This window comes from Nesoenas mayeri (genome assembly GCF_963082525.1).
Source record: "Nesoenas mayeri genome assembly, chromosome: 13".
In the NCBI taxonomy this organism is placed as follows: Eukaryota; Metazoa; Chordata; class Aves; order Columbiformes; family Columbidae; genus Nesoenas; species Nesoenas mayeri.
This window is the reverse complement of record NC_137550.1, coordinates 3,288,114-3,313,105: the sequence shown is the minus strand read 5'-3', so window position 1 is coordinate 3,313,105 and position 24,992 is coordinate 3,288,114. Positions and strand designations below refer to the sequence as shown.

At 41.2% G+C, this 24,992-nt stretch overlaps 2 protein-coding genes across 4 annotated transcripts in view; one reads left to right on the top strand and one right to left on the bottom strand.

Moving 5' to 3' along the window:
• The window catches only part of FAM199X (family with sequence similarity 199, X-linked), a 33,964-nt gene that overhangs the window by 5,742 nt on the left and 3,230 nt on the right, over positions 1 to 24,992 (bottom strand). The window contains exons 2-5 of one of the 3 annotated variants that reach the window (XM_080352464.1): positions 19,514 to 19,585; positions 3,050 to 3,269; positions 1,321 to 1,470; positions 816 to 977 (exon numbers count right to left, since the gene is read on the bottom strand). In XM_080352464.1, the coding sequence (XP_080208590.1) occupies positions 816 to 977; positions 1,321 to 1,470; positions 3,050 to 3,269; positions 19,514 to 19,536 (555 nt within the window). In that variant the 5' untranslated portion in view covers positions 19,537 to 19,585. Of the gene's footprint in view, positions 1 to 815; positions 978 to 1,320; positions 1,471 to 3,049; positions 3,270 to 4,663; positions 4,856 to 5,951; positions 6,267 to 19,513; positions 19,586 to 24,992 lie in introns of those variants that run through there. The other 2 variants (XM_080352463.1, XM_080352465.1) reach the window with 2 other exon arrangements.
• On the top strand, positions 6,402 to 23,565 carry COMMD5 (COMM domain containing 5). The gene is made up of 7 exons (XM_080352466.1): positions 6,402 to 6,608; positions 9,604 to 9,764; positions 10,181 to 10,209; positions 13,944 to 13,994; positions 18,578 to 18,673; positions 20,449 to 20,524; positions 23,050 to 23,565. The coding sequence occupies exons 1-7, from the start codon at positions 6,428 to 6,430 to the stop codon at positions 23,149 to 23,151; spliced, it is 696 nt and encodes a 231-aa protein (XP_080208592.1). The 5' UTR covers positions 6,402 to 6,427; the 3' UTR covers positions 23,152 to 23,565.

Genomic DNA, 24,992 nt, shown 5'->3' with positions numbered 1-24,992 from the left:
TTTATTATAACACCAAACAGGAATATCAGTCAAGTTCAACTGAACGAAGTTGTTTACCAAATTTATCAAACTCCTTTATTTTACAAGGTATACTCAAACAAAAGGGGGTGTAAAGAAAGCAGTACTTCTCTACTTTGATACTTACAAAATGTTTGAAATATTAAATAGGCCAAGGCTAGATGAGCAATGAATGTTTTCCATGTTTCAATCTTTACCTTTATCATAACCACAAACACAGAGTAACACTGAGAAGTTCAGCTTGTCTGGATACTGCAGCTTTTCCCACCCACACATCACAACAGTGCAAAGACTAAGACGACAGTAGCATATATCTCACATATCAATCAGGTGCCCTTCTTTGTTAGGATTTGTATTTTCTAACATCTCTAAAACACATTTTTCTATATCCCTTTTTACATTAAATTTATGGTCTTCCCCGACAAATTCCAGTCCTTTGGACTTCTAAATGCTAGGTTATATCCAGCGAGCAAAGGAAGATCCTCAACCAGTTGACGGTCAGAAAGTGGAATATACTTTGTCACAAGCAGTATTGGGCCCACAGCATAATTAGTTACACACACACCAGCTTTGGCTTCACACATATTTAGAATATATAAGCATGGTCTTTCATATAACGGTTTAATACATAAAATATACTTTTGAACTCTATTTTCCCTCATTTACAATATCGTGCTGTAGTGTATCTCCCCATACCTAATGATTATGTATAAAAATTGATCATAACTCCACAAGAGATTTTGCAAGACATATCAGATGCTGAAACCCAAAAGTCATATGTACAAACCTCAACTCACCTGTTTCAGTTTTTCATCTGTGAGACAGTTCAATTCAATAATGAATTCACTATCTGTAGGTGAGATCTGAGCAGTGGGATCAATAATTTTAATAATATCAAGTTGCTCTCGAAGGCCCATCTCTGTACTGACTTTGCGACTCAAATATTCAATATATTCAACCTAGGACCCAAAGAAAGGCAGGTCATTTTGAAGTATTACCAATTCTAAATGAGTGACAGAAAAAGAGAAGGACCAACAGCATAAAACGTGCCCAAATTTCACATTTCCTATGATTCTAGCCTCACTGAGTATCCTCAAAAGCTCACAGTGAAAACTTGAGTACACATTAAACTCCCTACTGCAGATGCAAAAGACAATAAGATTTAGTTTCAAGAATCATGTAGTACTACATAGGTCTACATTTACAGCTACAGCAATCAGTATGTTTTTTAAGATGTGGCGCTAATTGAAAGTTCTTCTATATATTACAATTCTCAGATAGAAAAAAAAAAGTCAGTTTCACCTGTTCATCATTTGTCATGGCACTCCATGGAAGTTCGTCCAGATTCCTATGCTTGTTTTTCTTTTTCGGAAGCAGACAAGGAGAGCTGGGAATACTAGGTATAACATCAGAAAGTACATCACTCCCACTCGTAATGTCGCTGCCAGGCAACTTGTAATAGGCAAGAGAAAGAACAAAGCCTTAGGATATAGTAGGCAGATTCAAAGTCATTTTAACATTATTAACAATTCAAAACATACCATCAAATTAACGAACTGTTGCTTATCTATGTGCTCTAACAGCTTCTTAATAATTACTCATAGCCCTGCAGATCTCCTTTGAATCTTCCAACAAACAACAAGTGCAGCGAACTCAGTTCTCACTATTCTCTACTTATCAATCCTCTCTTTAAAAATTTGCATCAGCAGAATGATGTGGCATTTCAACTGTTTCTCTTCTCCATCACTGTAAGTTGTCCATTACAATCCAAACCTAAATCTAAACCTTGCATTTTAACGCCTAAGTCTAGTTTAAGGAAGATCATTTCAAAATAGGTTTGTAATTTATCCCACAACCCTTAATTACACAAGATAATTCAATTAAAATCACTGTCATTTTCCTGGAAGTAACTTCAGAAATTTCAGTAGCTCCATTTATTCAACTGACATGTAATTTCTGGAGGCGCTTCCAGTTAAAGGGTGACATTTGGATTACTCATGCTCAGATTCTACTAGATAACACTATAAAGTGCTACAAAAAAAGTCTTTCCAAAATTCTACAAGTCCAATCAAGTATGCCTCTTCAGAAAGCTTACTTTAAAAAACAAAGAATAATTTTAAAAAGCTATTCACTAATCAAACATTCTGTCAGTTAACTAAGACATGGGAAATTGCTTCTTTTCAAAAACAATCACAGAGTTTATCAGGCAATTAAAATTTCACAACTCAGTGGAGTTCTAAATTTGCGGGATCCAATCTGAGTTGTTCCTACGGGCTGCATTATACACATGTACTTGTAACTCCTGTGATACAACATACATACATCAGCAGTTAGACTAAAACAGTAAGAAATTCAGAGATAATCTCAGTCCATGTTAAGTTCATTTGCATCGTCTGGAACAGGATTTGCGCTTACTTCAAATAAGTGTTTTCAGTCCTTATACTGCACTTAAAAGACTCTGTACATGCTCTGACTAAGCTTTATGACAAGATTTTAAAGTATTTCTCAGTATACTGTGAAGCATCATGTTTCCTATTTTGAAGTTATGTACAGGTTCATAGTTGATTCAAGCGTATAATATAAAAGTCGATCAAAGTCTACAATTTATAAAAAGATTCATATATCACAACTGAAAAGCTGAATAGGCTACAACAAGAGCTTCTGCACTTTATCAAGGTCCATTCCAAAGGAATAATTAGCACCACCAAATCACTAGGAGCAGACATTACAATCAGATTTCACTATCAGGGCAGATCCTCAATACAAAGGAAATAAGCTACAAGGCACATATTGGTCACAACTACCAGAACATGTAAGCATCCCTCTTTGATGAGCTGACCTTCAGGCTCTCCTCCACACTAACAGTGGAATAAAATGGAACAAAACATTTCCTTTATCATCAAAGATTCAGATAGCTGTTCTTACATTCAGTAGTTACCAAGAAACAAATGCTGAGGACTTTTCCATTAAAGCTAAATGCAGCATTTAATAGTCCACACAAAACTGTACATATAAAGGGGAACTAGTTTACCTGCCATTCAAACTCACTGTCTGACCAATCCCAGTATGTGCTGATAGAAGAAGAGACATCACTGCAGACGCTGCCCTCGGGGAACAAATCAAAAGAGGTGAACTCCTGGTCATCCAACAGAGAGTAACAGTCATCTTGGTCACCAACCGAAACCGATGAGAACAGCTCCTCACTGCACTCCGAGCTGGCTACACTGGTTCCACAGGAGGTCAAGTTCCACCTACAAAACAGGACAAAATGAATAGAAATCAGCAAACATATTGGCATCACGTGTCCTGAAAAATTATTTTAAGCCTCATACAACTGTAAACTGGTTTTGGTTTTTGGTGGGGGTTTTTTGTGTGTTTTTTGTTTGTGTGGTTGTTGCAAGGCGGGGTTGTGCGCTTTTTTGTTGGTTGGTTGCTTTTTCAAATACACTGAACTAAAAATATAATTTCCTATATGCTGGGATAGTTAAACTTCCATGTAAATTCAAATAAGCAAAACTAAGAAGTAAATCACCTGGACTTCAGGACAAACAAGTAAAGAGAAATTCCATGTGGATAATCCCACACAAAACTAAGGCTTAGTAAGGAAACACATTACGGGTATACTCAAGGCTCTATTATTCACTGTTTTCAACTCTGAATGCCAAAAATAGTGGACATGCTGTTGGAATGAGACAGTGCAAGATGTAAAAATGAACCATGTGAAAATGCTACCATGCCAAAATTAAACACACTTTTTCCCCCTCATAATTCCATTTTAAAAGCTAATTAGCGCTGTTTTTAAGTGAAAACAATTGAGGACTCAAACTTCACATAACAGGTTTTTTACTCTAATGAGAGTAAACCAGAATTTAACAAGCTCATGAAATCAGTCTCCATATCTGGATTTATTTTACATATTAGTGAAAAGTAGGTCAAGACAACCATGAGTCAGCACAGCACTGCAATACAGCCAAAACAGTTTGAAATGGGTTTCTAAAATTCACCACACAAACCCATGCAACCAACTCCTGTTCCATCAGCCTACCTAGGAAAACCTTCCCCCACTCAACTGCAAAAGTTGAGCAAAAGTCTAGTCCTCACCATTGTTATTTAAGCTGCATACTAGGTTGGCTAAATATGCTTGTGATGGACTCACTCCCACATCTATTTGGCCAGCAGGGAATTTATTCAATGTTAAAGACATTTCAAAACTTTTATTTTAGCAGATCCAGGAGATCTTGTCCTTCCTCCCTTTCTGAATGTTGTGCAGGTACAGACTTTTGTGGGCAGGACAATCAATCGGTATAGAGTAGAATATGAGCATGGTGACACAACACACTTTCTGAACATTACTACAGTGTCAGGATTCATGAAATATCGATGAAAGGAAAGGTAGAGCAGACAGAGTTTAGAGACCCATCAAAACACAGGATGAGGTACTGGGGCTCTACACCCAACCAGCTGTGCAGAGATACCCCAGGTGTGCAGGATCACTGCAGGTGTACGCATTCAGCCCTCGCCTTCCCCTACCTGGGGGGCTGCCTGTGCTTGCTGGGGTGAACTGGATTAACAAGCAGTGGGAACTACATTAAAATTACTTATAATTTAAAAAAAAAAAAAAAAAAGAAAGAAAAAGAAACCTTACACAAACATCATAGATTGAGCTGCGCATCAGTGCAAGACAGAGCATGTTCTTGCCCAAAGAAGTGAAATACCCACTCAAGCTGCCTGGGTTACAACCTGTGTTTGTAAAATGAGCAAGCCTGAATAACACACTCTAGAAGTGAAAGGCAATACAAAGAGAAATGTACAAAAATCAATTAAATGCAAATTTGGTGAATACCGCACATTTGTGTAACAGGTATGATATGAATACATCTCACTGTTCATGTAACAACTGGGTCTTATAAGAACTAGATCACGACAGTGTATCATACTTGATCAAGGCTCTTCATGCTGAATAATTTAAGAATCTATAATTAAGAGCTTGCCCTTGTAAATAATGTAATTTCCATGGTTTTGCACAAAATCAATTGAAAGATTACCTTATTATTCATTCTTCATTAAGACATACAGGAAATACTAATAACCAGTAAAGTATCTTGCAACTCTGCAACAGGAACTAAAACTATCCCATACATATGTTCAAGACTGAAGTCTTACAAATTATTCTCAAAAAAAGGTATTTGTATACTTTAGATTAATACTATGCATAAACAGTAGCAGAATTAGGTTCTTAGGTTAGCAGGACAGGTTTTGATTTTCTAAGCTCAACTGGAATTTCTTTCCAGAGCTGCATTTGCATTTTTTAGAATAGACCTTTTCTACAAATTACAGACTGAATAATTCGCCCTTAATTAGTAGCAAGGGATGGAAATGTTTCTGCAGAAACTGGCGCAGTCACCAAGCTGCCTGACTCATCCTGAGGCTCCACGGGTCTGCCTGCTGTCCACCAGGGCCTGCTTTTCATCACTAAAAACACAGCACTCTCTAGTTGCCCATCCTACAGCGCTCAAACCCGCGTTTGTAAGAAATGCGGACAGGAATAAACACATTTAAAAACCCGACCAAGCTCACACCAACTGCAGCCTTACTAGCCAAAGCCAGACCGAACTCGCACACACACGGCCCCGCCGAAGGGAAGCGCAGCCCGGGCGGACGGCGGCACTGGCACTGGCGGGGGAAGCGGGGAAGGAAGGAGCGGGGGAAGGGAGCGCCGAGCCCTCCTGCACCGGCAGCTCCGGCCCCGCCGCTGCCTCAGGGGCTGCCGGCGGCCCCCAGCGAGGGGCAGCAGCCGCCTCTGGCCGCCTAAGCCCCGCAGCGCCCGCCCGCCCCGGTGCCTCTCAGCCCCCCAGCCCAGCCCAGCCCAGCCCAGCCGCCTCGCTCCGCCGGGCGGGCAGCGGCCGGGGGATCCCGCGGAGCCGCGGGCGGACCTGTTGGAGTGGAAGCGGTGCAGCGGGTCGGTGCGGTGGCAGGACGAGAGCTGGCAGCCGAAGTCGCTGACGTCCAGGCAGCCCTCCTCGCTCAGGCTCCAGCTGCCGCCCCGCGGCGGGTGCTGGTGCGAGAGCAGCGGGCACGGCTCCTCGGGGGCCAGGAACTTCTCGTACGGCTCCTCGGTCATGGCGGCGGGAACAGATCCGGCGCAGCCCGGCGGCAGGAGGAGGCGAGCGCCTCACGCACGCAGCGGCCGAGCCGCCATGAGCAGCCGGTCCCGGGATGCGCCTCAGCCTGGCGGCCGGCACGACCCACTCTTTCCGGTGCCGGGCCAACCGCGCCGGGACGGCGCAGCGCCCCCTGCCGCGGCGGAGGGCCGAGAGCGGCCCACGCGTGCCCGCCCACAGCACACGGCCCCGCCCTCCGCCCCGCGCGTGGGGCGGTGCGTCAGCCGGGCGGGCCGCGCTGCGCTGCCATGGCGGCGGCGGTGAGCGCGGCGGCGCTGGGCAAGGCGGCGGGGGTGGCCTACGGGCATGGGGAGAGCGGCGGCGGCCGCGGCGGCAGCTTCCTGGGGCCGCGGGTGCCGGCCGAGGTGGAGGCCATGGCCCGGGCCGTGCAGGACGTGGGCAAGGACACCTTCCGGCGGCTCCTCAAAGGTAGGGCCCGAGCGCGGCCTGTCTAGGCTCCCCAGCGCTTCTCCCCGCAGGGAGCTGAAGCTGAGGGTTCAACACAGTGAAAGGTTTCCCTGGCTGTATTTGAAATGATGCAAAATCTGTGAGAGCCGAGTATGGACTTTTGCAGCTGTGGACGGCTCCCAAACTCAGTGTTGTTGAAGTCGTTCCTCTCGCAGCCCTCAGTCCCCGGCTCGGGTTGCTGTCAGGTTGCATAGGGCGTGTGGAATCAGAGACCACGTGGATGTTTTTGTCACATGCAGCAGAAAATAAAAGAACCTCAAAGTGCAGGTGTCTGTCAAAGTCAGGACTGTACGATTGAAAATGCTGTTTAGTGTTTGCTTGTGATGCTTCTCCCTGTGGCAAGGCAGGACAGGTGAGATGTTCTTAAGGCACCTTTGACCACCAAAGTCAGGGTTACTTGGTTGAGTAAATTATTGTGTGCAGAATGCTCGCAGTATAATCAGAGGAGTTGGTTAGCAGAGCAAACAGCTTTTTCATGGCCAGCTGAGGGACCAGCTGCTGCACAGCATGGCATAGCACGGCGACCCTCACGTGCACATTCCCTCATATATCTTCCTCTTGGGGTTTTTCTTCTTAATTTCAGCCAATAAGGACTCAAAGCATTTGGTAGCTGTTTTGTCTTTAAAAGTGTTGCTGCACAGTGTCAGAAATGGAGCAACATATCCAGGGTTTCCTTACAATAATTGGAAGTAATAAAGCTTTGTATAGGGAGAGGCATTTAGGACAAAAGTAAATACAGATGTTGAGCCATATTTGCTGTCTAGTGCAGGGGCAACAGGGACTGAAAAGTTGTATCAGTGCCAGGAAGACTGACCATCTCCTAAACCCCATCTGGATCTAATTTCAGTGTAAATTATTGCCTACCTTTAGGTGTGCAATAAATGCTTCCCACTGTAGAGGGAGCAAACAGTCCTTCAGACCCCTCTGAAGCCAGGGCAGGTGTCCCTGCCACACCCGTGAACTTGTGCCCATGAACTTGTGTCCCCAGAGTGGATGGGGATTGCCGCCAGGTTACACAGAGCTGGCAGAAATCGCCAGTTCTCTTCTGCTCTTGCTGGCGGGTGATTAGCAGCTTGCAGGACAGCAGGTTTTTTCCCTTGAAGGTGTACAAGGCTTTGAAGACATGATGGATTTCAACAGAGCATATCTCAGTTGCTCTGGCACTAGCACCAAGTAAGTTTTTCAAGGCTGTTGCTGTTCTCTATTGCTAAATAATAACTAACATAAAAAATGAGATGCTGCTGAGCCTGCTCAGTTCATGATGTAAAAAGTGCATACGCTGTTATCTCAGGGTTATCTAGCCAGTGTTATTGCCAGCTCTGCTAAACTGCAAATGTCAGTTTGAGGCCACAGGCCTCTCCTAATAGGGGCAAATGATCCAGCAGTGAGATCTTCTTGGGATGGTTTTGTGGTATTCTTTTTTTACTCCCTCAGAGTGATTGTTGGAAATGTTGGTACAGCTGATATTTCTGAGTTCTCTGAGGTATACTTGGTAAAAAATCTAGGGTAATGCAATTAAGTTATAAAATAACACATGGATTTTTAACCAGTTATTAAGGTGGGTCAATAGAAAGAAGACCGATATTGTCATTAAAGGTTTCTAGTTAAAAACTATAAGCAGCCTGTTGTTCTTTGAAGAGACAGATCACAGTTGTACTTAAATAGGTAAACAGACAGCAACCCGCTTCCTGCTCTGCACATGGTCTGGTAGACAGGCCTTAGTGCTGATCTGTATTTGATCTTTCCCATAAATAGACTCTTCTCAAAGTCAGTTTTGTTGTGGTAGAACAGAGCCTTTTTCAGACAGCATGGGAAGCACCTTGCACATCCTGCTGCTCTGTGTGAAATCCGCCACACAGATCCTTCCAGACAAATTCACTCAGCCACAGGAATGATCCAAGACTTGCCACTGAGTTTGGTGTGCGTTTAAAAATGTGAAAAGCAAAGAGAATTATCCAGAATCAGAAGGCAGCAGTCAGTGGAACCCACCTAATACCAAAGAGAAGGCTGCCAGTTTGATTAAAATGCCTCTTTTTTTCCCCAACCTTAGTATTAAGTTAATTGCTTAGTGTTTGCTTTCAGTAACACTTGTTGGACATTTTTAACTTTTCGTGTTTTATTCACAGCACTAAATAAGTCTCATTATAAATGTCTAATCTAATGCCCCAATCCTGCGGTGGGATTGTGTCAGTAATTTTATCCACAGTGCATCTTCCTGTGGCTCCAGCAGTCCATCCAGACTGATCAGAGTGCAGGACAGAGGCTGACACGACAACAGAAATCTATATAAGCCAGTGCATCTGTAGAAAAAGAAAGAATAACTGAATGACGAAGATTGAGATAAACCCACACCAGTTATTAGTGTATAACATTGCCACATGGATCAACAGTAATTTCCTTGAAAGTTTGTATTATCATCAGTTGTGCAAAGTACAAGACTTGAAGGTTTAGTTTTGTCTCCTTGCTCCTTTAATCCTTAGTCTCTGATGACATTGCAAGATTAATTATGTGAAACATTGGAGAACAGTGTTGGATTGTTTACTCTCTCAGTCCTGTTTTATCCTGTGTATCAGAATTTTAATTAAGCTGTAAGCAGCCTTCTGATGTGAAGAAGTTTGTTGATAGAAGCTCAAGTTGGATTTGTACTCATGAGTAATTAATTTTTAAAATTTTTTTTTGCATTATCCTACTGGAACAAATTTCAACAGTTAAAACATCTTCAGTTTTACAAAGCAAAATCTTAATCCATTGAAGTTCTCTTTGTAAAGTGTTGTGAGACTGACCTGTGGTGGTGGATGATCAGATGTATTTATAGAGACCCGAAGTGACAGTTTCACATGAGGAAAAATGTCAGGACATTAAGTCAAGTAAAATCATAGACATGTTTATGTTGATGTTCACAGTTTCCAGGTCTTTGTCTTTTTAAAGGGATCTTGCTTTGCTTTCTTATTTACAGTTACTGTTAATGCATTGGAAGGAAAAGACTGCAAGGAATCTGTCAAGCTGATTGCAGAAAGCACTAATCTCTCAGAAGAGCAGCTTGCTTTCCTCATTTCTGGCATGTATACCCTTCTTCGAGAAGCATTGAGACTTCCCTTATCAACTTTCAAACAAGAAGTAAGTTCTGGGAATACTTGGAGTTCTGATAAGTTACAAGTTGCGTCAGACAGGACTCACCATCTAAACCCTGTTTGCCAGGGTTGGGAGCCGCACATGAAAATGTTGCTCCAAGTTAAAGCGGTTGGAAGAAACTGTTAAAAGTCTAGAGCTCATTATTTTGCTTGTTGGGTAGATTTACAGTGAGCTTTTTGAAAGTATACTTAAGCTTCGGGAAAGAGATTCCCGTATCTTCTTGTGCTTCACCATCCTGTTTACTGTGGATGTTTGTATCAAAACTGTATCAAAACTACTGGCACTAGAGACTAAAACTTCTGTGGGGATACACCAGGCAAGTAACAGCTCTTAATTCACTAGGTAAGAAATGACCTTTCGAGACTGCATCCTGCAAAATTTCACCTTCTTTGTCTTTCTAGGTTTTTAAGGAAGACCTAAAGGAACTCAGGTATGCCTGTTTATGCCTGATTTTTTAATGTTTGTTTTTCCATAACTTTTATGTAAATGCTTCCCCAAATCAACTTTTTTACACAACAAAGTTGGTACAAAAATTACCTGTAAATAACACATAATACATCTGTTGCAAAATGACATATGAAGTCAGAGGAAAAAAAACAGGTGTTGTGTAAGGCTTGCTGAGCATGAGCGGTAAATTCACATGCTCTGGAGATTGGTCTAATTTGGTCTGTAATGTAGGTTATGCAAATGTGAGTGACCTCCTCTCTGCCATCCCCACATTGCCCTGCAATATTTTTTAACATGTGTGGTAAGACAGTGGTAACACTTCAGAAGCCAGGAAACTGCCCTACTTTTTTTCTTTGAAAGACCAATGATATAATGCTCATTAAATCCTGCCACCTTGTTCAGCTATGCTCTCCCCTGCCCGTTACCTGTAGTGTTTGTTACAGTCTTAGACAAAACTCGTATCAGTCTGTTCAGCATATCTCTGAATAGAAGTGCATATCCAAAAAGCTAGACATCAGATGCTAATAGTCTTGATAAGTTTTCCCTTATTTCAGTAGCGCTGACAGTAGCAATGACAGAATAACAGCAGCTGATATTTTCATCTATAGAGAAACCTCTGCACCAAGGCCCAGTTATTTTAAAATGCTAATTTCCCATAATTCTTAGCATTCTGATTACTACCTAGGAGAAATAAATAGATATGTTTCTAATTCTGTCTTTTTTCATCCTTATTTGTCCATTAACCTGCAAATTGGCTTTCTTCACAGACTCGGTTCTGCAGAGTCATAAGCATAATTGACTTTATGAGCAACTTCAGGCAAATTAAAGCTGCAGATTTAGACATGTAATTGGTGAAAGGTGCAATTGGGGGCCATGATGAAAGGTGCCTTGCAAGTTGATACGATTTAGTCTGCAGCTCAGTGCCGGAGTTTGGCCTGCATTCTGTCTTGTGAGCTAAAATGCAAGTGGGTTCATCTGCCGTGTCATGGGGTTCACACCCAGGTTAGAGTAGGTCAGTAACAAACTCAGGAATTGCTTTTGACCCAGTGGGAGTTGGGTTGGCTTTTTAGAGGTGCACACAGAATGTGATCAGTGTGGTTAAGGAATAACAAAGAGCACTAAAAGCTCCATGTTGAGTTCTCTGGGGGTGGGTGAATATTCCTCTGCTGAGCAGTGGAGAAAGTTGGTGTACAGGTGTGCCAGAAGCCCCCGGCTGGGCTGGCTGTGTACACTGGCTAGATCTAGAAATAGACTCTCAGGCCCCTGTCCTTGTCATTTGACCACACTTCAATGCTTACACTTTCATAGTGATTTTTTTTTTCTCACTTTATGGATTATTGATGGAACTATGGGACACTTTTCAGTCTGCATGATCTTTTTTATATCCTGAAAAATCCTTTTTATCTTGTTCTGGTTAACATGACATAGGAGCAATAGTTCAGGTAACTGCATTTGTGTTGCTTGCAGACTTGTCTGTTTTATGTGCTGCCCATTGCTGCTCTGCTCCCATGATTCTCACATTATTGGGACTCTTGCTAACTTCCATCTCTGACAGTCTTATTTCCTGTGAGTAGCTCTCTTCACTTTGTGGCTAAACCTTTAGAAGACTAAATAGCTTATTGTACTCTCAAGCTATGATACTTAATAAGTTTGGTAGGACTTCTAGCATCTTCAATTCCTGTGGGAAATGAAATTTCCAGTGTTTCCGAGTGTACTTGGGTTTGGAGATGAAATGCCTTCTCGTTTTTAAGGCACCCACTAGTTACATTCAGACACTTGTCCTTGTGCAGTGACTCCTGTGGGTCATCCTGTGACCATGCACATGGAGAACACATGTAAATAATTGAACGGCAGTGTCTTGGTGTCCAGGGTTTGGGCAGGTGTTTTGCATTTTAAGGCAGAAAAGTGGCTTCTTTCCCCTTTTTTGTTGTGTCTTGTTTTAAAAGGTTTGAGCTCTAAGCCAGGTTATCTTTATTTCACCTCCTGCATTCTATTCTTTTTCCTTCAGTGCAACTGAAGATCGGACTAATTCCACCCATATAAAGTCTTGTATTTCTCAGTTTCCTGGTGATGCAGCTGGTCTTGGCTTTTAGTTTTGGTGGAGAGAGAAGCTGGTAGACATGCCCACTTCTGATTAATTAGATCAATGCTACTGGTTTCACAGGGTTGCCATTCTATAGCCCCTATTTCTTGGCCTGACTGGCTGAGCCAGTGAGAATAAATTCACTCTAAACTGTTGGTGCTATTTTTTTCCTTCTCCTCTCAAGTTGTTTAATAACTTTATGGCTCAAGCCATAAATAACGCAGGATTGAGACATCCTCACACCTTCTTCCTTGCCCTTTGAGTCCCTTCCTCAGAATGTTTCTTTGAAAAGTGATTGCCATCTGTAGCTCAGGCCTGAGCTGTGCCCTGTTATGTGTCTGATCTGCTTAGTGTGTAACTGGTCTCATGTAAGCTGCTTGCAACAGGAACAGAATTTTCACCAAAATCATAAACTGCACAGCAAAAATAATGCAAGCGCAAAGGTAGCGTTAATGCTTCTGTTTTAATAACACTTGCTCGTATAGTCGAGCAAGTATTGTGATAGGTATCATAATAATTGTATTGCAACCCCTGCCTCCAGCTATTCCACTACATACAGAGGATATTTGGTCATCATCAGGATGCATTAAGTGATACACGTGCCTCCTCACTTCCCAGTTTGCCTCAGATAACAACCTTGCTAATATTAATCCAGTTTTATCCAAGCACCATTTAAAAATGTGGTTTAACCCCATTTCTTCCATTGGGAATTCAAGCTTTAATAACTGCTGTTTCATCTTCCCACTGTGCGAGTCGATGAGTTGTTTTTTCTCCCACCATTAGACACTGTAAGCCCTTTAGGACAAGTAACTTCCTTGTTTGCTTTGATTTTTCTTTGATGTAACACAAGCCACTGGTGAGTAATGTCTCTGGGTCCTGATTCATGTTGTGTGCTGGGTTTAACTGCAGCAGCAAGACCTAGTTACTTCTCCCATTTGTCAACCTGCCTCTCAGTAGGAGGTGACCGTCCCTGTGGCAAAGGCAGCTGAATGGATCGTGTTTGCTCTGCAGTCTTAGCGATTCACAGCCTGATCTATTGAACGGAAAACAGCAGCTTGTTTGTGAGGCAACAACAGTGTCAGAGGAAGGGTAAAGTAATGGAGAGGCACAGGGTCGATGCAGTGTCAGTCTGTTTGACCAGTTCTCATGGTCCCCATCAAATTGAGGCTTGTTCTCCCCATGTTGGATTTGCTCCTTTTGTAAGTAATCTTAGCTACAAGGGCCTCTGTTTTTACTTTTGAGGCAGCAATTCATTCCGTCTTTTCATTACACTGAAGTTGAAAAATGAAATCTGTAGGTTTGGGATTTTTGGAAGCATGCGTTGCTGCGCTTGTCAGAGCCATGAGTAGATGCTTGGCTTTACCAAGAGAAGTTAAGCAAATATGGCATTGTTTTGAAACTCACTGTTGCCATATTAGGCAGGACAGAAAGACAGAATACAGATTTTAGGGTTCTTGATAGACTGAACCAATACTGAAGTGCTTACGTAAGAGTTGATGGCAATTTTGAGCAGTGAAGATAGAAAATGTTGACTCATTTTTTGTGTTCTATAATTTTATTTTTTTTTTGTAGCTAAGGCCATATATTCATGGTTACAAAACACTTAACTATTTTGTGTTGCTTTTCTTTTTAAGGATACCAGAAGATTTCATCGTGGACTTTTCCAGTATAGTCTTTGGTAACAGGTTAGTGTCCTCATGTGTCACACATTGTGCAACCAGCAGGGTCGCACAGAGCTCTGCTGACAAAAATCTCAGGCCTACTGAAGGAATAGCAACATTATCTAAATTAATGAGAACATGATTTGTCTCTTTATTTTGATTCAACATAACATCATGTCCACCATGCATGGCTATATGTGCAATAAGTAGCTTTCATGCCAATTTTCAGTTTTTCTGTGACCATCACCCATTGGGTTTTATAATGTTCTGCAGCCTCTGTAAGGTGCATCAATACCTACAGACAAAAAATGCATTGCAGAATCAAGCATTTTTATAATCATTATCATTGCAACTTAGAGCAAAATTGAAAGACTTGCTTTGTTGAGAGGCAACATATGCCTTCTGCATGCTGTGATGTATGGAAGCTTTCTCAGTATTTAATCAAATCTTAATGTACAGCTGAATTGGGAATTCACACTGAGTGACTTGATGACATGTATAAGAGATGAAGTGCTCTGCCAGCTGTAATTTGTTTTCTAAGCAGTATATCTCAGTAGCTCCAGAGGAAGGACTAAATCAAGAACCAATTGAACAGCCTCTCTTGTCCATTCTAGGGATTCCTTTTTTCTAGATGGTTCTCTGCTCAACCATATTTAACTTATTCTACATCTAGAAATTGCTTGAACTTTTAGCATACGCAAAACTTTCGCCCTTTTCCCACTCAGCATGTAGCATCACTAACGCAGCACTGCTCCAGATACTCTGCATGGAATCCTTGTAATCATAGTTGTGGTATTTCGGTTACCCTCACAGGGGCTGAAGGCTGCTGCCAAAGTTAAAAATATGTTTCATTTCCTTGGTTAAGATCTCGGCTTAAAGCTAAAGGTTCTTGGAGTAAAAATAAATTCAGCCTTCTCATCTTTTCTTTCCTCTTCTGTTTGAATTATAGGTGTTAAGAATGCAAAATTCATGGTTGCAAAGTGGAAATATTGTTTGAAGTGGAGAAAGAAGATAAATTTAGATGTCATTTGAAGCATGCATGATTGTCTGTTTTCTACTGTGAAATCACGATGCTGGAAAATTTAGCTTTTTCTGACTTTGAAAGCTGTGATTATCCAGTATAATCTTGCTCTGTGTTTTGAGACCAGAGAAGAGCACCTCAGATTTGATTTCTAGACAGATCTTCTTTTATAATCTTAAATGTAACACTGAATCATACATGTGCTTATTGAGTTGTAAATATAAATGATTGTGAGGTAAGAGAAGTTATTAGCATCTGATCAGAAATTCACTATGATCTACATAACTCAGAAAAATCCATTTTTAATACTTTTCCTGGCATCTTATCCTGTTTTTGCAATTTTATTCACTAAACAGCAGCTCTGAAGTACTGGAAAATTGACATTTGTACTTCTGTGTCCCTACAGTTCCATAACACTGTAGAGACTAAGAGGAAAGAAAAACTTTCCACACTGACGCCATCAAATAACTGCATGAAATAAAAACATTTTTAAGGGAAAAGGCAACCCTCACTTTTCCCTCTCTGAATGTTTTTAATAAATGTATTGCATTTTTTTTTAAATAGTGTAGCTTTAGTTTCTACCAGGAGGGTGCATTCTGTGTGCTCTTGACATTTCACACATATTATACCAATTTATTCATTCTCCCCGTTCACTGGCCTGCTAGGCATGTCTTGTTATGTACATAGGGAACCATCCAGAATTTGTCTTTAGTTTTGATATTAAGTCAGCTCCTGCTCCAAATTATCTAATCTTTCACTTTCAAGTGCTCTTCTGTTGCATCCTTTGGCAGATGATGTTCACGTCACCAGGTCTATCATCCTTTCCACATATAATTTGGATGGTTTGTAGCTGCTCCATGGTGCTTTACTTGTTCTAACTTCTGCACTATGTGGTGACAGTATAATGCATCTGTTGGCACAGTGTTTATGGAATGCAATTATAGTCTATAGGTTTTGGATCCCTTGAGGTTTTTCTGCTCCATTTTGCTATTCCTTTTAGAAATCAGTGGCTTGATTAATGCCCTGTATAATCTCTGTATGTATGTTTGCCATTCTTCACATCACGTCATGCTAACAGGCTTATTGCAGTTGCGATCTTGTCCAAGCTGGGAAGGTGCTGACAGAAGCTTAAACTAAGTTATAAAAGCTGTGACTCATTCTGAGGGAACGGTACCGAAGTGCAGTCCTGACCAGAACTAAAGCTTTGTGGTTTGGCCACAGAAGTGCCATAGTTTTAACAACATTCAGAAGCTTCAATGTTCAGGTGTTGCTCACCTTTCCCACCACTGCAAACTAGGATATCTTCCTGTTTTCTCTACTGTTTCTGCCCCCAAAATGCTGGTGCTGCACTGGATGGACTATCTTCCATTGATGGGAGTTAGCGTGTCTTAAGGAACCGGTAGCAGTGTGGCTATTTTTAGGCACTCCCCAAATTAAGTGTTAATGAAGTTTCTTTTCCCTAAGTTTCCCGTACAAGAGACTCATGCAAGGATTCCAGAAATTCTTAAATAATTTTTTTGCAAAGTACAGTGTAGAGCAGCTCAAGCCGGTGCCTCCTGAAGAGGGACCATCAGTGGAAGAAAACTTATAGACAGTTATACCCCCACAATCCAAGACCTCACCCACTGTGCATCAGTCCGGGCCAACTGCAAAACTAGAGTCTGGAGTCTCCCCATTCTTCATTGGATCTCTCCATTTTTGTCCAGTGGACTGTCAGTTGAAGTCCTGACCTTCAGTTGCTATTTTGCACCTGCAGCCGTAGAAAAATAAATTATTGGCAATAACCAAAATATTATTCTGTTTTGTCATCTTTTAGATGCCCTTCTGTTCCTTTACTTGTCTTCAGGGACACAGCTCCCCTTATATTCTAGCTTGAAGACTCTGTGGCCTTTTTTTTCTTAACAAAGCAGAAAGTTCAAAAGTTCACAGCTTGCAGAAGTTATGCTAAGCAAGCTTATTTATGCTAAGCGAATCCTATATAAGCAGTTTCTAATCAAGTTCTATAAGAAGTAGTATACCAAATAATTCAATAAGCGAAGGAAGTCTATTCCCTACCATTAAGCAATTCTCTGGCAGCATCTTGCCACTGAGGAAAAGGCCTGTTCTTGTTGTTTAATCCCACTAATGACCGTTCTAGACTCCAGCTCCTCATGTTTACACCCAGCTGTGGGGACCTACTTCTTATCCAGTAGCTGACAGTGAGTAAGAACCAGCTGCTTTGCTTCTTCTGCTCATTCCTTTACCAGACTACTAGGAATGTGTGTCACTTCTGAAACCACCACTCCCCCCAAAAGAAAAAAAGGATAAATTCTTTTTTATTTTGCCTTTGCTAAATGTAAGAGTATTGGGGGATCTCAGCCTGTCAGCCCTGTGTACCTTATCAAATGATTAATCTTTCTGGGCAGTTTCTAAAGGCACCAGCTAACTTGCACACGAGAATCTGGGTAGGGATATTAGTCTGTCATTCCTAGAGTCCTTGATTTGTTCAGAGAGGATTCCTTGCTGATGTAATGTCAGTAATTAGATTACATCTAGCACCATGGATAAAGGATGTAAGGTCCCTTATCCTGCCCTTAGCGGGAGTACTGGAGTAGATAACTTCCAGAGACACGGGATGCGTAGCAAAAATATATGATAAGTAACACCAAGTCCAGACTAGCTCCCAAATGGACCAGCTGAGTGACCTCATTCTGAAAACATTTCTGCATATATATCTAAAAATGGGTGGTTGTTATGTGTTTGTATCAGATTTGGCTTGTTTATTTACCTAGAGCTTAAGATGCTGTTAAAATTTTAAAGATTGTCAACCATCTGAAGTTTAATTGCTGTCAACTGTATTTCCTCACAGAAATAAGCTGAGGGTTGATTGGCCTGATTCTTCTTGCAATAATGAGTAATAAATAAGTCCTTGGCTTCTTACACATTAGACAAGACAAAATTTGTGAAGGTTGTGCTGGGGTTGGCAGTGAACATAATGTAAGGAACATAAGAGTTGGTAAATTATGTTGGATTAACAAGAACCCCTGTGTGGTTGTTTTTTTTTTTAACTATGCTTCAAAGTAAACCCTAATACTACTATATTTTAAAACATTACTGCTCCCTAATACTGGATACTTTCTGCTGAAGGAGCACAGTGACCTCATTCCAACATTTTTCTCAAGTTATCTGCCTCGTTCCTGCTTGCTTGTTTCTGTTGGATTTGCATGAAGGTAACGATATACTTGCAGATGCCTTTCTATGCCTCACAGTTGCATATAATTGAAATAATAGATATGCCAGCCACCACAATGACTCCTACTAAATTTTATAGTGACATCAGTTTACTAGAATTAGACAGAGTCACTTGGTCTCTGTTTTTTTTTTTTAACATGGACCATAGTTAAGCACAGGAAAAGTGGGTAATCTGAGCACAGCTGACTTAAACACACAAAACCTCCACTCATTTAGACCTCTCTAAATGAGGACAGATGTAGAAGAGAAACAAGTTCTGGACAGGTTTGTTCTGAGAAATTATATTTTCTGTTTAGATTGTTGTTTCTGTTTATGAATTTGCATTTCAGTCTCCCATTTCTGATTGACTCTGTAGGCGTCCTGCTTCCGAAGGCACAGCTCTGGTACAAAGAAGTAGGCTGCCAAGTGTCCAGGACTTCAAGTGGAGAGTGGACGTAGCTATTTCCACAAGGTATAAAAGAGAATCCTGCAAGACCCTGGCAATTATTTTTTCCAAGGTTCAACTGACCTCTTGTGCTGCTTAAAAATGTTAGTGGTGTTAAAATGTATCTTGCTATTAGGGATTGGCAAGTAGCACAATGGCAAGATGCAGAGGGGATTTTCTGAACAGTGTAGAAGTCAGTTTATATACAGGTTACTGCTGTTAACGTGGACCTGCCAACAGGCTGCTGCCTTCGTCTTCTAGTAATGAGACTTCTTAGGCTCCTTATTTGTTCTGATCTCTAAAACCTCTGTGGTAGAAACATTTTACTCAAAGTTTGAGTTTCTCTTTCAATATTTTAAAACTTAATGGAGCTGATACCACTCTACATTTCCTCAGAGATGATGAAATAAATTAGATGGATTGAGCCTCACTCAGCCAGCCAGGCTCTTGGTTTCAGTGGATCAGGAGAGGGAAAGAATCTATCCAACTTCTCAAGTAGACTATCATTTGTATGTTGCGCATGTACATCTGCTGTAGATTCTACAAAAAGAGGCTTCAGAACAGCACCTTTACGCTGCCATAGATACGCAGTTGGTCAGTGATCTAATCCCTCGTTTCTTTCACGAGACAGGAGTAAAGGCGTTTGTGATCATCCCGTCTGCGCCTGCAGTGAACAGCTTCCTGCCATCTGCCACAGCATAGGCAGCTGTGAGGTGGATCTTTGGCTAAGATCCAACCTGTTGTCTGTGCTGTTCCTGGTCTTTCTCTAGGTCTAACCAAGATGGACCAGGGTGAAAGAAATGATCCAGTATTTGTCAGTAGAATAAATTGTTAACATGAGTGACTTCATATTGCATTCACAAATACCTGCATCCAAGGGAGAGTGCCATCTCTTTGCTGCCATAGTTGAGAGGCCCATGGATGATAGGGATAGTCCTCCTGAAACCAAGAAAAAAGGCTCCTAAATGAAAATTGTAATGGCTACAAGTTCATGTGACTCTCAGGTGAGCAGTGCTGTAAGCACCACACAGGTATCACTATGCAGAAAAAATCTGTATCTATAAGAGAGCAAAATGTACAGATAAACATCTTCAGGCACAATGCTTGTAAGCTGCAGGTAAATCTATGTTTTGTTTTTCAAACAACATAGGAGCAATACATTATCCTTTTCTGGTTTCCTTCCTCTTATTTTCCTTTCCATTCAACCCTCCCTGGGATTTCTTCTTAATCATCCAGCAGCAGCCTCTGCGAAGAGCTACAGCTTCTGGCTGTAACGCCTGTCAGTAACTGAGCTGGCTGTGGCAATATCAGTTCATGGAAACTGCACAAAAATTACTCATTTCCCCTCTTTGGGTCATCAAATAACAACCCACAAATTTAGAATAAAACCTGGAAAAGCTTGATTCCCTAAATGAGATGGCAGTTGAAAGTATGAAGGGATGGAAAGGATTAATGCAACATGATTAACTGCATAAGAAAACTGTGCATTATTACTAGCAGTACTTGGTCAGCTCTTATTCCTACCATAGTTCCACTAAACTTGTTATTACATAAAATGAAAATGCTCCTAAACTTCCAGTTACTAAACTATTAAAAACTTCTTTAGTCTCAAGACTGAGGTAAATTGGACAGGACTCCTATGTGCACCATTTTCCAGCCAGCCAGGTACAGGACTGTATGATTGAAATGACCATGTTCTGTGTAAAGGCTGTGCGAACATCTTAAGTTGTTAATGTACAATGCTGTACTCACGACACTGCTGATATCTATTGTTGTGATACTAATAATGTAAATAATTTCAGTTCACTGGCCCGTGCACTTCAACCGTCCATTCTAATGATGATGAAGCTTTCAGATGGGACAGCTCATCGCTTTGAAGTAAGTCTGATTGCCATAATACATAAAAAATAAACCACTTGAAGTTCTTTTTAGAAAGTTGAATTACTCTTTAAAATATTAAAGCTTTTGTGGAAAATGCATTATTGTTGGTTGGTTTGCTTTGAAATCCTTCATTTTCAGTGTAGCCGCATGCAATATATGCCAACCAAAATAATTTCATACCTTGTTCCTACACACACTTTGCTGAAACCTCATTTGTTAGAAGAATATCAATTACTGAAAAGCACTGTTGCATAATATCTGGTTTGATTTAAAATTATGGTTTTGTTATCAACTGTAACCTTCAGACCTGATGGTGGCTCTTGAGGGCAGAAAAATGACTGGAGTAGTTTATATAATGTATGATACACTTTCAAATTTCCTGTACTTGGTAGAGAATGGTAACATTTGCTTCTGTGGCATGGGTAGTTTCATTCTTTTTCTTCATACAGTTCTTGGTGCTGGAAAGAATGTTAAAAAAAAACCAAACAACAGAAAACCTCTTTGCTTTTTACCTCAGAATTAGCGAATGACAGTATTTATGACACTGTACGTAAAGGCTTGCCAGAAGATGGCATAAACTCTTCCATATTTTTAACCTTTGAAAAGGAGTCCTATTTGTTCTATAAATAACATGGTGGTATATACAGGAATTCAGTGCACAGCAGGCGTTGCATTTGAACTCTGTGAAGACTTTGGCTTCAGTTCATGTGTTAGTAGTAGTCTGGAGGAAGCACCAAAGTCCTGGGGGTTGAAGGTGGGCTGATGTTACTGTTACAATGCCTCGGGAGAAGGCAGCTCTTGGGGAAGGCACAGATTCTGTGCTACGCTGCCAAGTGTTGAGGCTGTCACTTCATAGAGATCAAAATCATCACTCTCTGGATGGTCCAGCTCAGAGCATCCTGTGTGTTGTATTTGAGGTCTTCCACAGAGCTTAAATGATGCCATGGGCTTCAGGTTAATCCTTTACAACAGGGTAAGTTTCACTTGTGAGAAAAATAAATAAATAAATAAATAAGTATATTCTTTACTGTTTAGATTTGGAGCTTTATTTCCTGGTATATAATGTCAAGTCTTGGTCTTGGTGACATTGTTCCTGATTGTTTTGGTTCAGGTTTTTTGTTCTAAGTCTGTGGAAGACCCTTTGCTATTCTACAGTGGAGATGTCTTGGTGTGCCTGTCCAGTACATGAAGAAGTACAGATATGACAGCAGACAATGTGTTTCTCTTAGAATGAGCTCTTTGCGGCTGGTTAGATCTGAATGCCAAAGATCTGGCTATAAACATGTTTTCTGTATCTGATGAGTGTCCTTCCTGCAGTTGGTAGCTCTGTGGGATAAACCTGTGTTTTGGTTCAAGGCACCATATGCAAGCAAATATAGCCCTCGCTTCTTCAGTCTCCTTTCATTCGGACACATTCAGGATGTCCTGCTAACTAACAGGGCTTACATTAGATGGGAAGTCCGGAAGTTAATTCCATTATGAACAATTTCAAAATGTGTATGCCACAGGGAGAAGTTACACTCTTTGCTGTCTTGGGTTTGGTTTGGTTTGGTTTTTTTAATAGTGGTGTGATATCTGACAATGAAGATTTTTTAAAAAGCAATGGGAATGGCAGCATTTCAAGCCTTCTTGTATATATGGCAAAAGTGAGAAGGACATGATGCTCTTTAGGTGTTTCTGATGCATATGGAAAATGCAAAGCAGGATTCCTCTCACATAATTGATATCTGTGCTACAGTAGGCAGAAGGGTGACAAGGGACTCTGTCAAAAGAACTGCATGTCTTCAGTGTAGTCAAAGGAGCAAATTAGGCAGTGCTCTAACAAGGCTGGTGTTCATACTCCTGTGAGCACGTGCACTGCACTGCACTGCTGTTGGGCTGTGTCACCCAGTCTGTGCCTGTGCTCAGATGTGGCTCTCCATCTTAACAGATAAGAGACCTCCATGCATTTGGCTTCTCGGGCTTGAAATGGTAAAGGGACATCCATTGGTCTCCTGCACAGTTGAAAATATTTTGTATATTTAATCAAAATAATTTGCCTTCCACGTATAGACAGTGCCCAGTCCGCTTTGGTCTTGAGGTTGCCGCCAAGCCTTTTGCTTTGAGGCTCCATTCCTTTCTCCTGCAAGTTTAGACAAGTAGAACATCAGGAATTTGTTGCTTGAGAATTCCATAGGCTCCACAACCTTCCAGGTGTCTTTATCTTTCCTTCCAATCCATAACTCTCGTACTTCACCACAGCAGCCATCAGTTTACTATCTGGAGCACTTCTTTCTTACATCAGGCAGCACAGAAAATACACTGTGTAGCTGTTATTTCCCTTTTTCCCCCCACTGTGCTCTTATTTTTCACCCAGATGATTTATTTGAATTATTAACCTCAAATATTTTATCTTAAGCCTAAAAAAAAAGTATTTAAAGAAAGATGGGACTGACACTGTGGAATGTTCCCCATTCATAGGTATGCCCTAGTCAGAGTTCCTAAGATGTTTCATATTTTCTAACCTCAATATTCTGTTTCAGGTGCCAGTTGCGAAGTTTCAAGAACTGAGGTACAACGTTGCCCTTATACTGAAGGAAATGAATGATTTGGAGAAAAGGAGCATACTGAAGATCCAGGACTGAGCACTTCTCAGTTGGGAGGTTTTAGAACAGAGCTGAGACCCTCAGCGTGTGCTGTGAATGGCAAAGCAGAGGACCATCACTACTTTGCCTGTCTGAACTGCAGTGTAACATTTATGATCTCTGCTGTAAATATTTTTTCAATTCAAGTGTTAAAAGCACAAGCTCTTTTCAAAAGACTTGAGAAAAACAAGAAATACATCCATGAAAAAGTATAATGCTGTTTGTGAGCATTTTTGCGTGATTCATCAAAACATTTTTTAAATAACCGTCTTAATAGATAGAAGAGTCATTTATTTCTGATTATGATTCATCACTCTAATTATTTTTGAAAGCCTGCTACCGGAAGCCACATCAATGTGTATCATAAGAAAGCTCTGCAATATCTCAAATAAAAAAAATAACATAAAAAACCCACTCCTGTGCTCAAGTATGACAAATATGCTCTTGAGTTTTGCATAAGTAACATTGTTTGGCTTCTCACTAAGTAACTGAGGTATAGCTACAGGTATTTAAAGTCTAATTTTGAAGAAAATTGGAAGTCAGTGGATCAATAAGGAAGTGTCGACTGAGCTTCCAGAACTAGTTCCCTGGAGTTGCAGAAGTGGAAAGGTGCAATCTAAGTCTTTATCTGGTTGATTGGAATGGGCTAAGTAGCAGTGATCTCATAGATTTCTAACTGGACGTGCCTGCCTCTTGTTTCATGTGTTTCCTACGTGTTTGATGTGAATGGCGTCATCTGACTTAATACTGAGCAGATATCTCTGACACTGCCATAACAGCGAACAGCAGGAGTTTGCAACCTTGTAGACCACTACAGCTGTATATTGTTAATAGTGCGAGTCAGACCGCAGCATGAAGAGGCTGTGTACAGCGTCTGGGTTGAAAGTCACAGCTATGAGGGTATTCAAGCCCCCAGGTCAAGAAGAGTTAAGCATAAGCTGAAGTTCCCTAAATTGGCCAGGCAGTTGGATTTAGATGATCCTTGTAGGTCCCTTGCAACTGAAATATTCTCAGTTACTCCTTTGCCCCATGAATAAACCTTGGAAGAACTCCCTTAACTTGAAACATATGTTTTAAGTCTCATTTAACACCATGGGACCACAAGTATGTCCCTAAGGTTTTTGCCAAGAAGGGATGCATTCCTCAATCATTGCCTGAATTTTCCCCCAGCAGCAAAGGTATGGAGGCTGTTGGCAACGGTCCAAAGATGGCACAGGCCACGGTCCCTAGTACTATTGGATTTATGTGGCTGTCAAAGACAGTTTAGAAAGCAACTGCCACTATCATTTTTAAGCATTGGCTTATTCTAGCTGCTGTCAGGGTTTCTATCTCAGTAGTACCACCCATACTTCTCTCATTTTTTTTTTTAAGACTATAGAACTTGCCTTTATCTTCCTCACTCCCTGCAGAAAAATACTGAAATAAAATCGTGGATTCAGGAGGCCTTTTACACTCCCACAGATGTTTGTGTAGGAAAATTCACGTCCTGTTCTCTAACCATCAGTCATGGCACCTTCCTGGCGTAATGGCCAGGTCTCCCTCTTTTTTTATTTGCTTTTTAAATTGGCTCAACTCCATGGGCCGTCCGCCCAAATCTGTTCTTGCCTATGGACTATCACAGTGTGTGCAGAGCACTTGGAAGTACAAAGCCATCTGTGACTGTAGTTGTTACATGACTTCTCACATCCCTGCTTCTAGTAGAGAAGCTTTGTCGGCATGACTAGTAGGTCGGAAATTCACACTTGGGTTAGTTGTGTTTGAAAGAGGAAAGAAACAGGTTTGCTGGTTATTTTTGTGGTCTTAAAATGTGATGCAGATTATAGTTCCAGAAGGCTGAAGAA

Excerpts from the sequence above, each read along its gene's own strand:
- COMMD5 (XM_080352466.1), top strand. The coding sequence starts at position 6,428 with ATGGCGGCGGCGGTGAGCGCGGCGGCGCTGGGCAAGGCGGCGGGGGTG. Across the intron at positions 6,609-9,603 it reads CTTCCGGCGGCTCCTCAAAG|TTACTGTTAATGCATTGGAA; the intron begins GTAGGGCCCGAG and ends TCTTATTTACAG. Across the intron at positions 18,674-20,448 it reads GACGTAGCTATTTCCACAAG|TTCACTGGCCCGTGCACTTC; the intron begins GTATAAAAGAGA and ends AAATAATTTCAG.